At 35.7% G+C, this 25,348-nt stretch overlaps 1 protein-coding gene and 3 pseudogenes across 1 annotated transcript; 3 read left to right on the top strand and 1 right to left on the bottom strand.

Annotated features, from left to right (window-relative positions):
* On the top strand, positions 1-897 carry LOC120181797 (annotated as a pseudogene).
* A 3,066-nt stretch (positions 898-3,963) lies between these two features.
* On the top strand, positions 3,964-11,067 carry LOC120201058 (annotated as a pseudogene).
* Positions 11,068-12,510: 1,443 nt separating this feature from the next.
* LOC120201089 lies at positions 12,511-24,097 on the top strand (annotated as a pseudogene).
* LOC120201078 (probable pectinesterase/pectinesterase inhibitor 12) lies at positions 22,248-24,263 on the bottom strand. Its single transcript, XM_039201763.1, has 2 exons — positions 23,273-24,263; positions 22,248-22,985 (listed from the first exon to the last, which is right to left on the bottom strand). The coding sequence occupies exons 1-2, from the start codon at positions 24,189-24,191 to the stop codon at positions 22,297-22,299; spliced, it is 1,608 nt and encodes a 535-aa protein (XP_039057694.1). The 5' UTR covers positions 24,192-24,263; the 3' UTR covers positions 22,248-22,296.
* Positions 24,264-25,348: the final 1,085 nt, after the last annotated feature.

Raw genomic sequence — 25,348 nt, forward strand, 5'->3', positions numbered from 1 at the left:
ATGACCAAAGTAGATCAGACCAAAAACATAGGGGAGTATCTGCATAGTTTACCCATGAAATTATCTATATTTCGATCAAGCATCAAAACGGTTTGGATTATTTTTCTTCCTCTCCTGATTGAGCTGAGAAAACCAGTGTCGATGGTGATCTTTCAAGGACCCAATCTCAAATTGAAGTTCACATCTCTTCTTATTTCGTTACCCAGAAATCAAGAAAGATTGGCTGCAAATTGGGTAAGTTTCTCAACGGTGTTATACGCGAAGTTCACGATGCAAAAGACCCACTCATTGACGATGAAAACGAAGAGATTTTTTTCACTCCCAGAGAATCATTGGATAGTCTGGGTTATGAAATCGGCGACGGCAGTGGCTACGGTTGTGGAATCTGTGGGGAGATGAAGCCGGTGGACGATTCTTTCGACGTCAGAGGTTGTTCACACTTCTACTGCGTCGATTGCACTGTGAAGTTCATCGAGTCCAAGCTCGACTATAACGTGAGCTCGATCAAATGCCCGGAGTCGGACTGCGAAGGGGTTTTGGACCCTGAGTTTTGCCGCGAGATCCTTCCCTGGGATTTGTTTAACCGATGGGGGAACGCCCTTTGTGAATCTGCCTTCTTTGGCTCCGAGAAATTCTATTGTCCGTTCAGAGATTGCTCGGCTTTGTTGATCAATGACGGAAAGAGGGTTATTAAGAAATATCGATGTCCTTTCTGCAAGAGAGCGGTGCAAGGTAGCTTGGCACTCTGGTCTGAGTTGCACCAAGTTTCGGAAACTCGAATCCCTTGGCCCGGATGCTCTGTTCGCTGATTTGGCGAAGAGGAAGAGCTGAAGACGCTGCCCTCACTGCAAAAACTACATTGAAAAATCGAGCGACCAGCATTGTAACTGTCAATGATAAAAAAAATGTTGGTTAAAAAATCACTTTATATTTATCTTTTGAATTTGAGAATTACGTTGAGAGAAAAAATAATACGAATTCTAGATTAATTTTTTTGAAGTACATGACCAAATACCAATGCCTTTTACCCTTGATTTATGACATAGGTTATTGTTTAGAAAATGGTGTTTGTTCTAATGGTTTATTTGTAGGTGTGGGAATGCCTTTTGTTACGACTGTGGTGGAGCAGCATCAACCAGCAACACCACTCATACTTGCTATAATTGTGCTCATAGGCGGATGCATTAAGTTTCATAAGGGTCAAGTATATTCTCAATTTTAAATTTCTAGATCCGTCAATGATTATGCTCATTAGAATTAAGAACTTAATGCATCATATGGGGTTTCCTTTTACTATTATTATTATTATTATATATTTTACCTGTTGAGTTTGATTTCAATGTAAAAAGTTTTAATGATTGTGGTAGTAGACGTTGAGACGATGGTTATGAATTTTATTATTTATGTACATGTGATTTGTGTCATGTATTTATGTACGTGTGATATATGTTACATTATTATTTGAACATGTGAAGTATGTCACATTATTACTTTGGTACATATAGTATGTGTCATGTTATCACTTTAGACATACGAGATTTATCATATTTACGATAAATATTGATTGTTAATTAACTAGTAATATTCATCTAATCAGAGGTCATATTTTATTAAAACAAAACGTTTGAAGTAGAAATAAAAATAGAGATTAAAATAATTATTTAATTGAATATTAAGAGTGTCTTTTATCATTATGGTAAGAATATAAGGTAAAGTATACTAATGGTCCTTTGATTATATGACGATGCTTTATTGAGTCCATCGACTATTAAAAGTTACAAAATGATCTTTTGACTATAGGATGTTGTTTTATTGAGTTTCTCGACTACTAAAACTTACAAAACGGTCACCCGACTATTTCATATATTTTAAATTTATTATTTTTTGTTAGAAAATTGATTGCAATTTGAGTTGGACATTAATATTTTGACTGAGATATGATAGAATTTGATTCCAAAATCTCAAACGAATATTTTATAAACCTCAGTGACCAAAAATGCCTTATAATATACGATTTTAACCAACTTTTTTTGATTTGCCAAAATGACCAACTAAATCGCAATGCGATCGATAATTCGCAACGCGATCTCCGTATCGCAAATCAGTTTCCAGATTCGCAACGCGAACATCGACTATCGCAACGCGAACTTCGACTATCGCAATGCGATTTTCCAAATTCGTTGCGATAGTCCAATTTATTCCAAGTTCGTTGCGATAGTCGAAGTTCGCGTTGTGATTTATTCAAAGTTCGGTGCGATAGTCGAAGTTCGCGTTGCGATTTATTCCAAATTCGTTGCGATAGTCGAAGTTCGCGTTGCGATTTATTCCAAGTTCGTTGCGATAGTCGAAGTTCGCGTTGCGATTTATTCCAAGTTCGTTGCGATAGTCCAAAATCACAATGACTGGGGTATTGCATTTGTTTCTTAAGAATTTTCTCTAAAAAGATAGTATTCGTGCAGATGTGTCGAAGACACGTATTACCACGACCACGATCACGACCACGACCACGACCCGAGACGAGACGAGACGGACGGACAGCGGCGGCGCGCGAGAGTCCCCCTTGTTCTCTATCACTCAACAAGGAAGTGGGAAAGCCAAGCCTTAAATACCATTCCCATAGTGTTTCCAATACTATGTGGGATTGAGCATTACCAGTTCCCAATACTATGTGGGATTGAGCCTTAAATAGTGATATTATTGTGAATTATAGTTAATGACTTTAGTATTTGTATGAAAAGTACTTGTGGTTCGTTTAGTTTTCATGCAATTCTAATTTATTTTCAATTGATTGTAATTGCACGATAATATTTTTTTTATTCTCGCGAGTGATGTAATTTTTTTTGAACGTTTTGCTTAAAATTGCAATAATCGCGATTGATTGTAGATTGACTTTTAATTATAACATATTTAATCGTATAATACTAATGCAATTGGGTTGATTATTGTTTTAAGGTGCATGATTGTTAATTGTTTCCTGAATAATCATAGTATTAGAAACAAGTGTTGGTAATGCTCAATCCCACATAGTATTGGAAACACTATTGAGAATGGTATTTAAGGCTTGACTTTCCCACTTCCTTGTTGAGTGATAGAGAATAAGGGGGATTCTCGCGCGCCGCCGTCGTCGTCGTCCGTCTCGTCTCGGGGTCGTAATAATATGTGTCTTCGACACGTCCGCGCGAATACTATCTTTTTAGAGAAAATTCTTAAGAAACAAATGCAATACCACCAGTCGTTGCGAATTTGGAATAAATCGCAACGCGAACTTCGACTATCGAAACGAATTTGTAATAAATCGCAACGCGAACTTCGACTATCGCAACGCGAACTTGGACTATCGCAATGCGAATATGTAAATCGCAATGCGATAGTCGAAGTTCGCGTTGCGAATCTGGAAACTGATTTGCGATACCGGAGATCGCGTTGCGAATTATCGATCGCATTGCGATTTAGTTGGTCATTTTGGCAAATCCAAAAAAAGTTGGTTAAAATCGTATATTATAAGGCATTTTTGTCACTGAGGTTATTTTCTCTATTTTATATCATATTCAACATGTTAACGTCCAACTCAGATTGCTATCAATTTTTTAACAAACATAAATGAGTTCGGAATAAATGAAATAGTCGAGTGAATGTTTTGTAAATTTTAATAGTCGAGGGGCTAAAAAACAACATACTATAATCAAAATATCATTTTATAACTTTTAATAGTCGAGAAACTTAATAAAACATCCTCTATAGCCGGAGACCGTGTACTTTACCCAAAAATATATTATACGTTAAATAGATTCTTTCGAGCCCAAACCCGGAACCAAGTAAAAGGCACGTTGAATGTTATAGCAAGCGGAGCACCCGACAAGTTCCAAGCTTGCCAGACAAGCCTCCTCTCTATTAATCTTTTGGCGCTCCTTCGAACTCCTTTCAAAATTATTTCGCTTCCCTCCACCACCATCATCCATTCCCTTCCGCCTGTTGAACCCTCTCTTTTTCCAGGTTCTGGTCTATCTAAGCCGATCCTTGGGTTGATTCTTCGTGTGGTCGGCGATAAATGGAACAACAGAGAAACGCAAAGATGGTTCAACAACAACAAGAAGAGTCCGAGGAGATACATCACGGCCTCTTCCCTGTGGAGCAACTTCAGGTGAAAAATCATCTACTGAATTTCGTTTTGTTTTTGTAGGATTTTATTAGAAAGTAAGACGCTTTTCTATCTGGGTTTTTTCCCCTAGTTGCTGAAAAGATGTTCATTTTTCTTGTCAAGCTTGAACCATATCATATGGAGATTTTGTTTAGTAGATGAATAGTTTGAAGCTTGGGGTTTTCGGGTCAAGTTTGTTCATCATCGAATTGATCAATTTCGGAATCAAGTTTGGGCTGGAATCGACATTTCTTGGCTTAAGTAATAGTTTTGGATATTATTCTTAGGCATCGGGAATTGCAGCTCTAGGCGTAAATAAGCTCAAGGATGGGGCCTTTTCACGGTTGAATCTGTTGCTTATACCCCAAGAAAGATATTCTTCAGATCAAAGGAATCAGTGAAGCTAAAGTTGAGAAGATCGTTGAAGCCAGTATGTTGTTTCCACAATTCTGTTGTTCCATCAGTTTCTGTTGATGGTATTTTACTATAATTTGTAAATTGATTTGAATTTAAGAGGCTTTTAAGTCTTTACTGGTTCATGACAACATCCAAACTTGTCCCCTTGGGTTTCACCAGTGCTAGCCAGCTCCATGCCAGGTGGAGATTCCAGATACAGCGAGTGAACCATGTACTGCTCTGATGTATGCAACAAGTTGCCATAGCAAAGTGGGCGGCTAAATGGTCAAAAAATGGCTTAAATTTTATTATTTTTGTATGGTAAAATTACTAAAATTTAGTCACTAAACTTTAGGGTATTTACAAATTAGTCCTTATGCTTCAACTATAAATATTCTAGCTCATTTAGCTTCAAAACCATCCCAAATCATTTTAGCTTTCTTTCAATACTAGAGAAAATTTAAAGAGTTTCTTGAGAGTTGTTTTCTCTTTTTTATCAAGAGAGAATTATCATTGTTTTCTCCTTATTCGATCGAGAGAAGTTGTAATTCCTATTTTCTCATAGTGAAATTCTTCTACCATTGCCCGTGGTTTTTACGTTATATTATTTAGGGGTTTTCCATGTAAATTTTGTGTCTTTTTATCTTCATTTTTATTTTCTCAAATTATCAGTTGCGATTTTGCTCTATCTGATAGCCGTTTTCCGCAATAATTGGTATCAGAGCCAGATTAGAGTGTGTAATATCTGCTTATTGTCTTTGTGGTTGCCACCAAAAGGTAGATCATCCAACATAAAAAAGTAAGAAGGTATTACTCATTCTTTGAAGGTTCCAAAGAATTATTCACGATAGTGAAATAGTGGGAGCTATCCGTAATTGAAGATATGGCAACGAAATTTGATATTGAAAAAATTCAATTGGAGAAATTTCTCATTGTGGAAATTAAAGATGAAGACCATCCTGAGGAAGGACGTGTGTCTAGCGGCTATCAGTGAAAGGTAGGTGGATTTTGCAGATGACAGCAAATGGATCGAAATGGACGGAAATGCTATGACAAACTTTCATCTAGCATTAGCATATGAAGTATTGTCAAGCATCGAGGAGAAAAAGACAGCTAAGGAGATATGGGATCATCTCACCAAATTATACGAGCCCACATCGCTGCACAATAAAATTTTCCTGAAAAGAAAATTGTACACTCTCCGGATGTCAGAATCTACTTCAGTGACGGAGCACTTAAACACACTGAACATTTTATTTTCTCAGCTTACATCCTTAAGCTGTAAAATAGTAGAACAAGAACGTGCTGAACTTCTAATTCAAAGTCTACCGGATTCGTATGATCAGCTCATCATCAATTTGACAAACATTAATGTCACCAGTCTAGTCTTCGATTACGTTTCTACTGCTGTTCTATAAGAAGAAAATCGGCGCAAGAACAACGAAGATAGACAAGTAAATCTACAACAAGCAGAAGCATTGACAACGATGAGAAGGAGATAAACAGAACATGGCCAAAGCAGCAGTCACAAACATGGTAGATCGAAGTCGATGAGCAAGAAGAATTTAAAGTGCTACAACTGTGGAAAGAAGGGTCACTTGAAGAAGGATTGTTAGAGTCTAAATAAAAACTCCAATCCATAAGGCAATACCGCAAACACTTCAGATGATGGAGATGTTCTATGTTGTGAAGCGTCAACCACCGTGGAAGGCAGAAAAAGATTTACATATATATGGCTCATTGATTCGGGAGCGACATACCACATGACCTCAAGAAGAGAATGGTTTCATCATTATGAACCTGTCTCAGGAGGATCTGTGTATAGTTACAATGATCATGCCTTAGAGATCATTGGCGTGGGAACCATCAAATTGAAGATGTTTGATGGAACAATTAAAGTTGTTCGAGATGTGCGGCACGTGAAAGGCCTGAAGAAAAATTTATTATCCTACGGATTATTGGATAATAATGCAAGCAAGATTGAAACACGGAAAGGAATCATGAAGGTGTTCCGTGGAGCGCTTGTGGTACTGAAAGGCGAAAAGATAGCAGCAAACTTATACATGCTGAAGGGGGAGACTTTGTTAGAAGCAGAAGCCTCTGTTGCCTCATGTAGTTCAGATTCTGTAATGCTATGGCATCAGAAACTTGGACACATGTCAGAACAAGGAATGAAAGTCCTTGTGGAGCAAAAGCTACTTCCAGGCTTAACGAAGGTATCACTTACTTTGTGTGAGCATTGCATAACAAGTAAGCAACACCGGTTGAAATTCAACATATCAAATTCTAGAGGCAAAAGTGTTCTAGAATTGGGTTCACTCTGACGTATGGCAAGCACCAGTTACATCCCTAGGCGGAGCAAAATACTTTGTCTCTACTAGGAGATGTTGGGTGTACCCTATTGAGAAGAAGTCAGATGTGTTTTCAACTTTCAAAAACTTCAAGGCGCGGGTGGAACTTGATTCTGGAAATAAGATCAAGTGTTTTAGAACAGATAATGGAGGAGAATACACAAGCGAAGAATTTGATGACTTTTGCAGGAAAGAATGCATCAAAAGACAGTTCATAGTGGCGAACACTCCTTAACAAAATGGAGTGGCAGAGCGGATGAACAAAACCTTGTTAGAAAGAACAAGAGCAATGTTGAGGGATGCATGCCTAGAAAAATCATTCTGGGCAGAAGCAGTCAATACCGCATGTTATTTGGTGAATCGAGCTCCATCAACTGCAATAGAGCTGAAGACATCAATGGAGATGTGGACTGGTAAACCTGCTGATTATTCAAATCTCCATGTATTTGGAAGTATTGTGTACGTGATGTACAACTCCCAAGAAATCTCAAAGCTGGATCCAAAATCCAGGAAATGCAAATTCTTGGGGTATGCTGATGGAGTCAAGGGGTATCGCTTGTGGGATCCCACTGCCCGCAAAGTGATCATCAGCAGGGATGTTATCTTTGTAGAAGATAAACTACAAAGAAAAGAAGATGATGATAGCGCTGAAAAGTCAGAGACTACACAGATACATGTGGAAAAAGAGGTTGAACAAGGAGATTCTTCTGAAGTAGAACCAACACATGATGAATAAGAACCAAAGAGTTCTGAAGCTCCAATAATTCGTCAATCAGATCGTGTGAGAAGACGTCCCAATTGGCACTCAGATTATATTATAGAAGGAAATGTTGCATACTGCCTTTTAATAGAGGACGGTGAGCCATCAACATACCAGGAGGCAATAAACAGCTCAGATGCTTCACTGTGGATGATGGCGATGCAAGAAGAAATCGAAGCCCTTCATAAAAATAATACATGAGACCTTGTGACACTACCACAAGGAAGGAAGCCAATTGGTAACAAATGGGTCTTCAAAATCAAGCGAAATGGTGACGATCAAGTTTAGAGGTATCGTGCAAGACTTGTAGTCAAAGGATATGCTCAAAAAAAAGTATTGATTTCAATGAAATATTTTCTCTTGTGGTTCGACTAACAACAGTTCAAGTAGTTTTGGCAATGTGTGCTACATTGAATTTACATCTAGAGCAGCTAGACGTTAAAACAGTTTTTCTTCATGGAAATCTTGAAGAAGAAATTTATATGCTCCAACCTGAAGGTTTTGAAGAAGAAGAAAAGAAGAACTTGGTTTGCAGGTTAAACAAATCTCTGTACGGTCTAAAGAAGGCGCCGAGGTGTTGGTATAAGAGATTTGATTCCTTCATTATGTGCCTTGGATACAACAGACTTAATGCAGACCCTTGCGCTTATTTCAAGAGGTCTGGTGATAACAATTTTGTTATATTGTTGTTGTATGTGGATGACATGTTGGTTGCAGGACCCAACAAAGATCATATTGAAGAATTGAAGGCACAACTAGCTAGGGAATTTGAAATGAAGGACTTGGGATCAGCAAACAAGATTCTAGGGATGTAAATTCATCGAGACAGAAGTAATATGAAGATTTGGCTTTCATAAAAGAATTACTTGAAGAAGATCTTGTCATGATTCAGCTTGCAAGATTGTAAGCCAATTTCTACCCCTCTTTCTATTAACTTCAAATTATCCTCCAGTGTGAGTCCTAGCAGTGAAGAAGAGAGGATGGAAATGTCTCGAGTATCGTATGCATCAGCAGTGAGAAGTTTAATGTTCGCTATGATATGCACAAGACCAGACATTGCACAAGCAGTGGGAGTGGTTAGTTGGTACATGGCGAATCCAAGCAAAGAGCATTGGAATACAATAAAGAGGATCCTGAGATACATCAAAGGGACCTTAAATATTGCATTATGTTATGGAGGATCAAAATTACTAATCAATGGGTATGTAGATTCTGACTATGTAGGGGATTTGGATAAAAACAAATCTACTACATGATATGTGTTCAAAGTTGCTGATGGAGCTGTAAGCTGGGTTTCAAAATTGCAGTCAATTGTGGCTACATCCACAACAGAAGCATAATATGTAACAGCTACACAAGCCAGTAAAGAAACAATTTGGTTGAAGATGTTATTGGAGGAGCTTGGGCACAATCAAAAGTATATCTCTCTGTTTTGTGACAGTCAAAGCGCCTTGCATCTAGCAAGGAATCCGGCATTTCATTCAAGAACAAAGCACATACGAGTTCAATATCATTTTATTCGTGAAAAGGTGAAAGAAGGAACGATAGATATGCAGAAGATCCATACCAAAGACAACATAGCAGATTTCATGACGAAGGCAATCAACACTGATAAATTTACCTGGTGTCGATCCTCTTGTGGCCTGTCAGAGACGTAAGCAACATGATGGTACAAGGTAGAAAGAATTGTGTGAAGATATGATTGTTCAATCAAATCTTCAAGTGGGAGATTGCTGAAAGTCATAGCAGCCCAAGTGGGACGGCTAAATGGTCAAAAAAATGGCTTAAATTTTATTATTTTTGTAAGGTAAAATTACTAAAATTTAGTTACTAAACTTTAGGGTATTTACAAATTAGTCCTTATGTTTCAACTATAAATACCTTAGCTCATTTAGCTTCAAAAACATCCCAAAACATTCTAGCTTTCTTCCAATACTAGAGAGAATTTAGAGAGTTTCTTAAGAGTTGTTTTCTCTTTTTTATCAAGAGAGAATTATCATTTTTTTCTCCTTGGTCGATCGAGAGAAGTTGTAATTCCTATTTTCTCATAGTGAAATTCTTCTACCGTTGCCCGTGGTTTTTACCCTATATTATTTAGGGGTTTTCCACGTAAATTTTGTGTCTCTTTTATCTTCATTTTTATTTTCTCAAATTATCAGTTGCGATTTTGCTCTATCCGATAGTCGTCTTCCGCAACATTTGTTTCATCTGTTAGGGGATCAATTTTATGTATCGTTGCACCCTAACTTGGTCTTCTTTTTGACAGGCGGAATCGAGACAGGATCCATTACTGAGATATATGGTGAGTTCCGTTCCGGAAAGACTCAGCTCTGTCACACATTGTGTGTAACATGCCAAGTAAGAGCTTTTCTCCTCATTAACCGAGTTGTCTTGTACCTCATGTATATGCCAAGTGAGTCAATTTTGGCCAGCTGCTAATTTTGTATGACATTTTAGCTTCCATTAGATTAAGGAGGTGGTGAGGAAAAAGCAATGTACATCGATTCTGAAGGGACATTTAGACCACAAAGACTCTTACAGATAGCGGAGAGGTGATTGACGGATACCATGATAATAACCATACTGCTATTATGCTACGTGGCAATATCGATAGTTGACACCGTCCTTGCATGTTGCAGGTTTGGACTGAATGGTGCCGATGTATTGGAGAATGTGGCCTATGCTCGAGCGTATAACACTGACCATCAGTCTCGCCTTTTACTTGAAGCAGCTTCCATGATGGTGGAAACAAGGTATTGATAAAGTATTTCTTATAAGTTAGGCAAACAAGCTGAATGCTATATAGATTATTGATCATTTGACGGATTGCTCGACAGGTTTGCACTTATGATAGTCGATAGTGCAACCGCCCTTTACAGAACAGATTTTACCGGGAGGGGTGAACTGTCAGCCCGACAAATGCATCTCGCGAAGTTTCTGAGGAGCCTTCAGAAGTTGGCAGATGAGGTTAATATACCTGTATTTACATTGAGGAATGCATTACTTTCATGCAATGATAATGAGATGCTTAGAGTTGTCCCTGTTTATCATGTTTTTATGTGCATTTTACGCTACCGTAGTTTGGTGTGGCCGTTGTGATTACGAACCAAGTAGTAGCACAAGTGGACGGTTCTGCAATCTTCGCCGGACCTCAAATTAAGCCTATCGGCAGTAACATCATGGCTCATGCTTCCACAACAAGGTTTGTCATCGAAATTGAAGCCCGAATTTATCCCTTTTCTCTAAACTACCTTTCTTTGAAAGCTACTAGTAACTACAATCTTGTCACTGTCTATAGATTGGCTCTTCGGAAGGGAAGAGGGGAGGAACGCATTTGTAAAGTAATAAGCTCACCTTGCTTGGCCGAGGCCGAAGCTTGATATCAGATATCTCCGGGAGGCGTTGCTGATGTTAAAGACTGAGCCGTTTCAGCTTATTGTTTGGCAAACAAGTTGCTGCAGAGCTTGGTTGTATTGATGAATCAGAATCGATATATGTTTTTTTGTAGCCATATGTTTCTCCCATAACTATGCACTTTTGTGCTGGGTATATCATTCTTCTCTATTTCTTCTTTTTTTTTTTATTAATTTAAGGGTAAATTATACGTTGAGTTCCTAAACTATTAGTTTTGTCCGTTTTAGTACCTAAACTTTCATTTTTTTAAAATCATACCTAAAGTTTAGTTTTTGTTTCATATTAGTACATTGTCGTTAACAATTTTAGCTTTCATTTTATTTTAGTATTGTGTTCAAAATTTAACGTTATGTTTTGAAAAAAATTGAAAGATTAGGTATTAAAATGGACTAAAATTGATAGTTTAGGTACTAAATGTGTTATGTTTTCAATTTTGGGGATAAAATGAGATGAAAACTAGGTGTTAGGTATAATTTTGAAAAAAAAATAAAAGTTTAGATATTAAAATAAACTAAAATTGATAGTTTAGGTACTAAATACATAATTTACTCTTAATTTAAACTAAAAATGAAGTTATGTCAAATTAAACCAATAAACCAATTTTTTTTATGTAATTTGATTAAAAATAAATAAATAATTAAACATTAAAATTAAGTTCTTGTTTAATTGAACCAAAATAAAGTCTAAATATTAAAATCACATTAAGAGATCAAAATATATATTTATCCATTCATATATATATATATATAGAAAATTAGATTAAAATAAGAAAAGAACAATTTATTATTAGAATAGTTTTTCGTGTCAGATTTTAATAAGATCAAACATTATTTAAGTCTTGAAAATAAATTAATAAAGGGTAAAATACAAATGATCCCCAACTATGAGGTATTGTTTTATTAAATCCATCGACTATTAAAGTTATAAAATAGTCTTCCAATTATAGAGTGTTGCTTTGTTGAGTTTCTCGATTATTAAAAGTTACAAAATGGCCACTTGACTATTTATTATGTTCAATTCTTATCATTTTTCGTTAAAAAAAATTGACTTTATTCTAAGATGAACGTTAACGTGCTAATTATAATATGATAAAATTTGTTCTCAGAATCTCAAATGACTATCATATGATCTCAGTCATCATGTTAACATTTGACTTAGAAAATATCAATTCTTAACGGAAATGGACGAGTTTGAAACATAATGAATAGTCAGGTGATCATTTATGTAACTTTTAATAGTTGATGGACTTAACAAAGTAATATTCTATAGTTGGAGGACATTTTATAACTTTTGATAGTTGATGGGCTTAACTAAGCATTACCCTATAGTCAAGGGACCATTTGTGTACTTTACACAAATTGAAGTGAATACGACGTCGTTGAAGTGAAAACAGTACGTCTTGAAAAGTCATCAGCTTCAAGCCTCTACAACCGGCTTAAAAAAATGGCGTTAGATACAATCACTAGCATCGTTTAATGAGCAAACTCAAATAGCTAAGGTCCGTCTGGTCCATTAGAGCCAGACTCCCTGGAAAAGAAGAAGAAAACAACAAAAAATGGCGACAAATACAGCAGCTACGCCTCCGAACCTCCCCAAATCTGAAGCCATTTCCAAAGGCTACAATTTCGCTTCTACTTGGGAACAGGTAATCTTTCTCTTTTTCTCTTTCGCCTCTTGAACTCACTTTTCAGAACTCAACAATGTTTTCCTTCAAACTTCACGTTGTGAATCTCTTCTACTTTAGATCTGCTCTAATTTTATCTCAACGAGCTTAAAAACGTTCAAATTATAACTATTTTGATTTTACTCTATTGCTTCGTCTTTAGATCTAGCAATTAAAAGATCCGATCTCTTAACCGGAGCCGTAATTGTAACCGAAATGTGATCACATTATTTTTCCAAGTAATATGTGATATTATTGTTGTTAATTATTTGAAGATCAGATCTGTGGAATGGAACTGAATGCGATGTTTTAGATTTTTGTTTCTTTAATTTGATTTGTTTATTTTGGATTTGTGTTTAGAATGCACCTTTGACGGAACAGCAGCAAGGAGCCATACTGATGCTATCTCATGCTGTTGCAGAACGGCCGTTTCCGACCAATTTGGTGAGTAACTATTTTGCTTGTTGGTTACTTTTTTTAATTGCATTATGATTGTCTTGGTGAAGATGTTTTGATTATGCTGTTGTAGGCTCAAGAGAGAACCTCTGGCCAGGATATTGGATTGTCTGTTTCTACAAAGGCTAAAAATTTCGGTGACTCTGGAGCTATCGAGGAAATTTTGGTTAATACTAATCAGGTAAATCAAATTTATTATATATCTTGTGTGAATTATACATTGAATCTTATGTGGATGGTTACATCGTTTTGTTCTTCTAATGAACTCATCTACTAGGTTTTTATGAAATTGATGAATTTGGATCTAAAGGTTTTGCTTCTTCTTTTCTGTGCAGTTTTATAAATGGTTCACAGACCTTGAATCGGCCTTGAGGTCGGAGGTTAGTAGTGATATCTTGTTTCAACATATATGTTCGTGGAGTAATTTTCTTTTATTTACTTCATCACTGGTTCTCTTACTTCAGACTGAAGAGAAGTATCAGCACTATGTTAATACTCTAACAGACCGCATACAGACTATTGATGCTATACTTCGACAAGTACGTTCATGTTCTGTTTTATATCTCCATATATTCTCTCATTTTCTTTGCTAGTTATTTATTAAGTTAGATCTATCATTTCCTCATGATTTCTAAGCTAGGAGTACACTTCTTGTAGGTGGATGAGACCTTGAACCATTTTAATGAACTACAGCTGCAACACCAGGCAGTAGCAACAAAAACTAAAACTCTTCATGATGCATGTGACCGATTGGTATGTTATTTGTTTGTATGGTTTGGAATGTAGTTTTATCTTCTTGTTTCTACCTTCACTTTCGGCTTTATATTCAATAGATGTAATCCATTTGTCTGTGAGATGGAAAATTTTGGTTTAAATTAGTTGATTGTTTTCATCACCAGCTTATTCATATTGCAGGTATTGGAGAAGCAAAAGCTGATTGAGTTTGCTGATGCACTTCGCAGTAAGCTCAAGTATTTTGATGAGTTGGAGAATGTAAGGTTTGAATGCTATCTTAACCAGAGATTGGTTTACCTTCTGTTTATATATTGCTTCTTTGTCCTGATTTATAGTCTATATCATCCTTAAGGATTTATATTTATATATATATGTAGGGTCTTGATGACTTTCTGTTAGTGCAATAGTTCTGAGATTCATGGTTTGTGTAATTTTATCTCTTGTGTACAGATTACTTCTAACTTTTATTCTCCAAACATGAACGTTGGAAATGAAAGCTTTTTCCCACTTCTTAAACGGCTTGACGAGTGCATATCGTAAGTTACATTTGAACTCAGTCCAACTTTGCAAAGCCCCTCTGATGAGCAATTGTAATAAAAATTTCTCATAGTATTGATTTTGTTGTCCTTGTAGGTATGTTGAAAGTAATGCACAATATGCAGAGCCCGGTGTTTATTTGCTAAAGTTCCGTCAACTCCAGGTAAGGAATCATGGTGACTATTTATGGATTGTTTAATGTAGTGAATGAAATGCATGTGTATAAATAGACATTTTTGAGTTTGACTAAAATAATTTGGAAGCCTGTTTTTACAGTCTCGGGCCCTGGGTATGATCCGCTCTCATGTACTTTCTGTTCTCAAAAGTGCTTCTTCTCAGGTAAAATATTCACCTCTAGGTCAAATTTGCATACATGGGTATGCTTTTATGGATGGGTTAATGCTTTCCAAAATGCTTGTTCTTTCCGTCATCAGGTTCAGGCAGCAATTCGGAGCAGTAGTAGCAGCAAAACATCTCTTTCTGAGGGTGTTGAGGCATCTGTAATTTATATCCGTTTCAAGGCAGCTGCTAGTGAAGTAATGGTTTCCTTTTCTGGTCTGAAAGCTGTCACTTGTATAGAAATATGACTCTCCTTTAGCAGAGATCACTAACAGTTTTAAGCATTTGCAGCTTAAGCCGGTATTAGAGGAAATTGAAAGCAGAGCATCAAGGAAAGAATATGTTCATATTCTTTCAGAATGTCATAAATTGTACTGTGAACAGAGGCTTTATTTGGTGAGTGAAAGCTATATTACAGGCACACACATCGACCACTTTATGTAATATTTGAACCAATTCTTACTCTTTCCGTTAATTTATGCTTCTTTAGATAAAAGGCATAGTGCATCTACGAATATCTGAGTTTGCCAAGAAAGAGGATTTGCCACCATTGACTAGATCAGGATGTGCTTACCTAATGCAGGTATGGTTAACTAACTGTCCTTGTGTCTAGTACCTGTATATGATTATGATTCTAGGAATTTCTGATCGGCTGAAGCAAAACTTGTTATTTAAGTCGTACGCCCTTTGCACATTTTATATGTTTGGTGGCATTAGAGACAATAAAATCTAGCCTGAATCTTTAAGTTTCTTACACTGGTGTTTGTAAAGTGAAGACACAAGTTCTTTTTATTAACTGGGGCCTACATGTTACCATGGCTGCAGGTCTGTCAACTTGAGCACCAACTCTTTGATCATTTTTTCCCTTATACTTCAGAGGATGTTTCAAGTTTGGCACCATTAATAGATCCTTTGTAAGTAACCTTGTTGCCAATGTTATAGAGCTTTCTTTTCTCTTTTTCCCATGTTCTTTTTGTCTCTTTACTACATGGCTTAATGGCTTTAGGGAAATTAACTGAAATAATTTTACAGAGTTTTGACTTAAGAATAAATCTTTTGCATGTCTTACTAAGTTGTATTTACTTGCAGGTCTACATTCTTATATGATACATTGCGTCCAAGACTCATTCATGAAACAAATGTTGATTTCCTTTGTGAACTGGTTGATATCCTCAAAGTTGAAGTCTTGGGAGAACAGCTCAGCCGAAAAAGTGAGTCATTGGCCCGGTTTCGCCCTACATTGGAAAGAATTTTGGCAGACATTCATGAACGCTTGACTTTTCGTGCTCGAACACATATACGTGATGAGGTCTGTTTATTGCTTATGTATCTCTGTGTCTGTTTGAGTACTCATAAATCGATGGAAGCTACCAACACTTTACCATATTGAGGAATAGAAGTCTTTTGGCTACTTGATATTTGTGGTAGTTGATTGAAATGAAGTCTTGGTTTGTCTATCTGATAGTTTCATGCTGGAAATCATTTGATTGCTAGTGACTTCCCTCTGTGTTATTGAAAGCACCATTCTTTTAGTTGCTTACAATTTGAGATTGAAAGAGAAATTTTCTAACAGTTGCATTCTATGCTTTCAATGTTAGGAGCAATTATATTGTGCCTTTTAGAAGTGTGCGTCGCTCTGGGCAAACGCCACACATTGCTGTGACTGATTGTCATCCCATATTTCTTGATTTAGTTGAATTGAATCTCTGTCTTCTTTCTTACACAGATTGCAAATTATATCCCATTTGATGAAGACTTGGATTACCCTGCAAAACTGCAGCACTCTGAAGATGTGAAGACAGAAACTACTTCTGTAAGTTCACCAACACTTCTCCCTTATCCCAGATTATAGATAATAAATTATGTGTCTTAAATCTACATATTTGTTGGACAAATTTCAAATTCGCAAGCTATCTGCTGCTACTCAAGGTTACTGTTTCTAGTTCAGACCCTTGTATCTATGCTCTTTGTAACCATTATTATAGAACCTAACTTGATACCTATTATTTGTGTTTATTTATTCCGTACCTTTTCTGCTCAGACTTCAATGTTTCACTATATGTTTGTGTCTGTTTAGGCTTTGTTGTTACATTACCGAACACACTAACAATAATATGTGGAATTGCAACTCCATTGTTTCAATTCATTTAATGAAAGAATCATGTGCAATATGAAGATGTGGCATGTCTTGCATGAATACTTTTCCTATATAGAAATGATTGCAACATGAAATGGAAAAATTGGTACACGGGCTGTCTCATGGTGAATGGGAACAAATTTGTCATCCTGTTGTATTAGACCAGCGTGTGGTTGTTCCAGTTGGTTAGCAAACATGCATATCCAAAGCCTACTTGCAGACTTGTAAGTGGAAGCACTTAGTGAAGTATGCAATGTCTGCAGTTTTGAAGTATCTGGAGTTTGATGTTGGCCAGATTAGTAGGACGTCACTCATGGCTTCTTGAATTTCACTTTATGTTTTCTCCTTTTGGAAATACAGTTACATGAAATTAACACTTCTAAGTTCTATCTGTCTTGATGTTTTTCTTTTTCTTCTGCAGGCTGATACAATCCATTTGTATTCAAAACTTGGTATCCACCATTAGAGAAAACAATATCTATTCTTTCGAAATTGTATCGCTGTTTGGAACCAGAAGTCTTCACTGGCTTGGCTCAGGTGCCTTGAGTCTTTCAATAATCACCCTTCTTCAGTTTCTTATCTAAGCATTGCCCTTTGTGCGTTCTGTTAAATAATTAATTTGTGTTGTTTTTTTCACAGGAAGCTGTAGAATTTTGTTCTGACTCTATCCAAGTAAGTTAGCTGAATACCAGCTACTGTTCAAGGCTAAAGATATTTGCTTTCTAAGCATGCTAATGCGATAGAATGATACAATTTCTATATGTGGCTAAGCTTGGATTTAGATTCTTAACAAAATCATGTTAACCATTCTTTGAATAAGTTGACAGACTTATTCGCTCTCTGAAATAAGTGGTGGGCTTGGTTGGATTTCTAACCATTTGCATTTTTTCCTCTTTAATCTTTAAATTTTACCTAGAAAGCAAGCAAACTAATTACAAAGAGATCAACACCAATGGATGGACAGCTCTTCCTTATAAAGCATCTTCTGATATTAAGGGAACAGGTTATCTTTATTATTCCTCTCTTTTGCTCTCTTTCTGTCATTGGATTTTTAATTAATAGGATGAATTTTGGCCTCGCAGATAGCACCATTTGACATAGAGTTCTCTGTTACACACAAAGAACTTGATTTCTCTCATGTGCTGGTAAGTTTTCTGAGTCTAAACTTCTGTTTAACCGAAATGCACTACTTGATGTTTACAGTCTTTTCAGGCTTATTTAGCTTTAAAAGCTGAAGCTCTTTCTGAGTTTCAGCAGATACTGGGAAGACCAATAACACTATTATTGTACTTTCTTAAGATCTATTTGATGCTTAGATTGTTCAATCTCCAGTTCTTTTCCATCTCGAACAGCTCTTTCATATTTTACCTTCCATTTACTTGGTTGTTTTAATATGCCTTTGATAGGATCACCTGAGACGTATACTTAGAGGCCAGGCATCATTATTTGACTGGACCAGATCAACATCATTAGCAAGGACCTTATCTCCCCGTATTTTGGAAAGTCATGTAGATGCCAGGAAGGTTAGGATTTAACCTTCTTTAAATTTATGACGGTTCTCAATGAGTCAAAGTGGCTTGTACTGGTTTTGGTGCTTGTTGAAAAAAATCTTGTACCAACACATCACTGTTCACACGGATCAGGATACAAGAAAGGAAATTTCAAATCTTTTGTCCCTGAAGCTGATGATTATCGGCGAACTATTTATGTTTCTCCAATGCCCCTCCCCTCTTTTCTTCTTTTCCCCCGTTTTGTGATGGATGCTGGGAATTTGCTTTGTCATCAATAGTGACTCATTTTTTCCAGTTACTTTCAGGAGCTGGAGAAAAGTTTAAAAGCAACTTGTGAGGAGTTTATTATGGCAGTCACTAAGCAAGTTGTAGATCCTATGCTTTCATTTGTTACCAAGGTCTCCTTTTTCTCCTCAATTGTTCTTTTAACGATTTTAGGATATTAGAATCTTAAAATAGTAGATATCCCTCGGTAGTGAAATAAGACCACTTCAACTTGCTATGTGATATTTAACTGACCGCCTTGTTTCCGTTTTCTTCCCTGAATGAAATCACAGCATTGATGCTATTGGAACTTTTTTCTGCTTCGATTTGTGATTAATTGTGTAAGCCTTTACTTCTTTTCCTATAGGTAACAGCAGTAAAAGTTGCATCATCTTCTGGTACTGAATCAAAAAATAGACTCGATTATGGCCAAGCCACTCAATGAACAAGCCTTCGCTACACCGGAAAAGGTGGCTGAACTTGTTCAGAAGGTGTGTCGCATCTTTAATTCATGTTTTGCCAACCTATTTTGGAGGTTACAGTTTGCATTGGTTTTTGAAGATTCGCCTTTTTTTAGTGGCAAATCTGTTTATACTTTCAGAGTTTGGATTCACCAACTGATGATTTTCATATCTCGAACAGGTAAATTCAGCCATTCAGCTAGAACTTCCACTGGTGATAGCAAAGATGAAGCTTTATTTACATAACCCAACAACACGAACAATTCTTTTCAAACCAATCAAGTAAGTTACCGTCCCGAATTTATAACCTTAACTCCATAGTCGTTGACATAATCATGGTTTTCTAATCGTGAAGCGAGTTTCGGATGATTCGGATTCTTTAGCAAGCTTATTGTACAATGCACCAAGATGATTGTTTATATTTATGCAGGACGAATATCGTGGAAGCCCATATCCAAGTTCAATCCCTTCTAAAATCAGAGTATTCTCCAGAGGACATACAAGAACTGGAAGCGCAGCTCGACAATCTCGTTTAGCAAACTATCGAAGCTCGTTCAAGTATGTTCCTCAATCCAAACCTTTTCATTAATTTTTGGTGATATCGTGGTTCGGTCTGTTCATATGGTTATACTAATAATAGATAACTAAAAAAGGTACTGTAAAGAATGCTTTTACTTTTCTCAACTTCCATTTTGTTAAACCCATTTTTTGGTCCTGCCCCAAGAACATTAAGTTCCGTTCTTAGTCTTACTATCTTGGCCACAATCGATGGAAAATGCATATTTTTCGTGATACAATTAGATGGATTGGATCAATTTTTACCCTAAATTTGAACTAGATCTAATTTGATTTTATAAAACTGGATCATAACTCGTGTTCACCCTTAAGTACAATACTTAAACAACTTAGACCATCTCCAGCCCTCATCTCTACTCTATAACATCTATCTCTACTCTAAAGATAAAACAGTAATTCATCTCCAGCACTATCTCTACATTACCACTAACTCTACTTTATTCACAATATTTAACTATTATAATATTGATTTTTCAAATATAAAATAAAATATATACATTTCTAATAAATATCAAATAAAAACATAAATAAAATATTCATAAATAACATTGCGAAAATACAAATAAATAAGAAAATTATAATTCATAATAATAATGTGAAAAACATAAATTACATAATTATATATTTTAATTCTTCGAATTAGAATATTCATTTCACAAATGCTCAATTAGTGCATTTCGTAGAGCAAAATGAGTAAAATTAATGCAATTTAATCTACTTGAATATATTATATTATGTTTAATTTTTATTTTATTGTGTATAATTTACAATAAAAAAACATAAAAGATAGAATAATGTAACAAAAAAAGGAAAATAAAAAGAAAATAACAAAATATAGTAAAAAAACAAAAACCAAAAATCATAAAAATAACAAAAAAATTTTTTGTGGTGCAACTACAGTAACATGCTAGATGTATCGTGAAATTAACAACCACGTTAAAATGGAGATCATTGTTAGCGCAGCGCTGGAGTTCTCTTATAATCTCCTAAACCGTAATGAAATAATTGGAGGTAAATTTCACTCGCGTCTTTTAGATTGTTGCAACTTGAAACACCAATCATATAATCATAAAGTTACCAAGTTATAACCGCATGTAACTATTTCCATTTCAATTATGGGAAGCTAACTAATTAGCAGACTTGTGAATTCTAAATCTTAAATTTTAAATTCTGAATAAAATAAATAATATTAAAACGAATATGTTTACTTAAATTAAATTTTGTAAAATCTGTAGATCAAATAATATAATCGTGAGATATAACATGTTTTGTAACACATTTTACAATGTACTGTGATCACACAAAAAAGATCTTTCCAAATAATTGCATGTAAAAGATGGCAGTCAAATGGGCACTATTGGCCCTGTAACATCAGCCTTGTCGGGATTTAGAGTGACCGGGTCAATAAAAGGTGATGGGGGCTTTATCTTGGTGTAGAAAGTACGATGGGTGGCGGTTGGCTAACGAGGAATCCGAATAGCAACCGTATGAATCAGAGATGAGGGATAAACACATAATTTTATGTTAAGTGAATGAATTTGAATTTATAAAATTTTAAGATAATAAAAATATAATTTTAATGAAAAACATATTGAAAAAAATTAAAATATATAATAATTTTGAATTTTATGGTCCATCTTTGCTGTGAACAGTGCCTAACAGGTGAACAGAAGACCATGTCGCGTTTATTTGGGTGTAGAAGGACACAGCCGTAAACTTTGAAATTGGACTAATTGATTTGTACAAACAAGATGGATCGAGGGAAAGATAGACGAAAAAATCTTTTTTAATTTAAAATTATCATATATTTTAAAAAATCAATGTATTTTGTTAAAAAAATTATTTTCGTCCTATTAAAATTTTAATTTGTCATTCGTTTAAATTCACTCTTCCTAGTATAAAGTTCTACATCCGTCGATATGTAGAAAGGCACACCACTTGTAGACCAAAACAAAAACTTTGTTATCTTCCCACTCCTGGCCTTGGGTCCAGAAAATCAACAGTTGCCCACCATTATGTTCCCTTGTTTAACATTCTTCTTTTTAGTCAAAGAAATCATCTCACCGACAGATATTTCTTACTAATATATTGAAATATTATCGTGGATGAGAATAATGATATTATAATATTAATAAACGATTATTTTTTTTATTTGAACGAAGAATTATAATCAACAAACATACGAAAAAGATGAAGAATGATAAATTGAGAAAATAATAGAAATTATAAATTAAGAGCGAGATTGTTTAATCTATCCTTTCAGCCGTGCATGATGATTTATACATTAATCTTTAGTATTTGTATTATACTTGAGGCAATGATATAATAATTATCCGTAGGTTAATAGAATACAACTTTCAAAAATTATATTCAATTCTGACAAAGCACGTTGATACACTAATAATCTTATTAGAAAATTATGATTTTGTTGAGTATGTGTAACAATTACTGTCCTTAAATCATGTAATTTTAAATTAAATTTAAATTTTAAAATTGTTTAATTCAATGTTAGAAATCAAACTATAGAGGACCAAAGTGATAATTTATATTAATTTTTATCAAATTCCATCGTCATATGGGAAATCAGTAGAATCCAACCAAGCTTCACCGACTATAAACTCCGACACAGTAAAATTATATGCATCGTCGTATTTCATAACGTGGTAACCGGGCCAATTGACCCGGTTATCCGTCCCCGAACCTGGACCGTAATTACTATACTCTCCGTAATAAAGGGTGTCCAACCCTTCGTCGTTAGACCACTGAGTCCATCCACTAGGACTTATGAAATCATCAATGTAGGATTCAATGTAAACCGTTGTCGAATATATCCTCCACGGCCTTCCTAGGTAGCTTTCGACGGTGCTGGAGTTCGCGTACAGTTCGTCGGCGGCAAGAATCGAACAATTCTGAATCGAAATCCCGGTGTTTTCATCCGGGGTTTCCCGAGATTGCGCCGTGATCACCGTGAACTGGCCGGGCATCGGCATTCGAGAGATTATGTTACATGCTTGGAAAATGACCGCTGCATTGCCGAATATGTAATCTATAGTGCCTGAAATGTCGCATTCGCGGTAAAATTGTCGGAAAGAGTGAGCGTATAATGTGTCTTGGTAGCCATTGATCGAGCATTTGTATAATGCGGCGAAATCTGCATTAATTCGCAATGCAACCGCTTGGTGCTTCGCCGGACCGGCGGCGTTCTCGATTGTTATGTCCCGAGCTAAAAAGCCTTCACCAGACACAGCTGAAATGACAAGCAATGATTTAAGCTTAAAATAACCCGAATTTGAGTTTTAAACTTGAATAAAAGACTCAATCTAAAATACACTGAGAAACTCAAACAACTCGAAACCAAAAACCAGAGGTACAAATTTTTGAGAGATTACCTTAAAATGACTCGTAAATGAAACACTCGAATCGAAAATAACTCGAATAAAAGACTTGATTTAAAAATTTAACCGTGACACTCGAATGATCCGAACCCGAAATCCGAAACCCAAAATTTAGAGGTACAAGTTTTTGAGAGATTACCAACAGTTGCTGATCTGAAAGTGGTCCAGCCATCAACCACACTTCGATTACCGGTAATGAAAGTGGCATCATTTCCATCTCCAAGGAGAACTATGTTAGTTTTATAGCTTGGGACTTGCACATTCTCTTCATAAACCCCTTCTCTAACATAGATTATCACTCTGAAATCGCTATTGTTTGGAGCAAAGTTTATAGCATCGTTTATGGTACTGAAATTCCCTGTTCCATCAGCCGCCACAGTGATCACTTCACCCGGATCGTACTCTTCGTCGTCGCCCTGCAAAATCCGTCGAGCTTTCGGTTTCAACCAGCTCGGAAACCCCAACAATCGACGATTTTTACGGCCCTTTTTACCTGTTTTGGGAACCATTGAAAGAGAGTTGCTCACGTGTTTGTAAATATTCCCCAAAGATTTCACCAACACAGGTTTGAAAGACCCAGAGGCCGAATCCAATCCTTCTAAGCATGTGTTGGTGTTCGTAAGACTTGCACTTAGATAAGATCTTGCATCGGTCAGCTGCTTCGAGTCACCCGATTTGATTCTCGACACTGATTTTTTCAAGGAAGATACTGTGATACCATGGAGTTCATTGCAATCTTGCATCGTCCCTTTTTGTTTTTCGATGACGTTGTTTCCTCCGCCATTGGAGAGAAGATTTGTGAGCTTTCCTGCTTCGGATAGTGCGGTGTCGAGTGTTTGAAGAAGGTAGTTGAGTATGTTGGGACTGATGTTTATTGAAACGGAAAGCTTCAATGAATCGAAACAAGCATCGGGGTAAGGCTTCGATCGACAGAAATTTCGTATGGAAGAGAGATTGGAGTTTAAAGAAGTTGTTGAAGATGAGTTTACAGCTAAAGTCGAAGAGAAAGACAAAGTGAAACAGAGGGTGATCAAGGCTTTGGTAATGGTGGAAGCCATTGAAGAGTGTTTGATTTGCAGAAGGTGAAAGGATCTGTTTTTATTTTATAGCCTTTACACCATGAGATATCAGACAAGTTGTTGAGAAGGTGACAGAGAGAATTGATATTTAATTAATATACTATCACTCTTTATATATTTTAAATAAAATTTTAAGTTTAAATAACGGTTTACGATCGTAATAGTGTCTTTAATATAATGGTAGCGGTGTCGTCCTCGATCGTTATTATATGATTGCGATACCCGTAATTACAACAATAACACTCATTATATCCGTAATCACGATAAATACGATGCCAATTTAAATCTTTCATACCAACCACACCGACTTGGCTTGAGAAGTGTCAAATTCCATGTTAACCACACGGACTTGGCTTGGGAAGTGTCAAATTCCATGTTAACTTATCAAATCATTAGTTTTTATTTTTCTAGTATTCTTTGAGTTCATTTTATTATTTTATATTTGAAATTTATAATCATTCTTTTAAAACCTAAATTCTTTTCTTAAAAATAAAGTAGAGTAAACTATAAATTTAGTACTTAAATTATCAATTTTGATATGTTTTAGTACTTAAACTTTTAATTTTTTTTTCAAAATCATATCAAACATTTAGTTTTTGTTTCGTTTTAGTAACACGTCGTTAAAAACTTAACGACGGATTGACGTGGCATAGTTTTGATGGATGGAAAACCAATTCAAATGGTGGACCACAAGAAAAACTAAAATAGTTCAATTTCAGGTCCATCGGGTGGTAGACCATGGAGATAAAAGGATGAAGAAATCAAAAAGTTCATCATTGATTTGGAGAGAGGCACTTACTAGTCAAACATAGGTTGAAAACACTTTCAGGGTCAAAAAGGTGTTGGTTGACAGATGCAACAGCTGATAACTTTAGATACATTGATTGGTGAGCCTGTCTTTTAAGTTTTTAATGGTAAAATATTAAAATAAAACAAAAATTAAATGTGATTTTAAAAAAAATAATACCAAAATTAGCCCCCAAAGTTGACCAAAATAATCATTTTGCCCCTATTTTTTTAGCATTTTGGCCCTAACGTTTCATTTTAGGGCAAAGAAACCTTTAACATTTGACAAAATAATCACTTTGTCTCTTATTCTTTTTTCTTAGGCATTTTAACCCTTAACATTTCATTTT

The sequence above is a fragment of the Hibiscus syriacus genome, unplaced genomic scaffold (assembly GCF_006381635.1).
Source record: "Hibiscus syriacus cultivar Baekdansim isolate YM2019G1 unplaced genomic scaffold, ASM638163v2 tig00000340_pilon, whole genome shotgun sequence".
Classification (NCBI taxonomy): Eukaryota; Viridiplantae; Streptophyta; class Magnoliopsida; order Malvales; family Malvaceae; genus Hibiscus; species Hibiscus syriacus.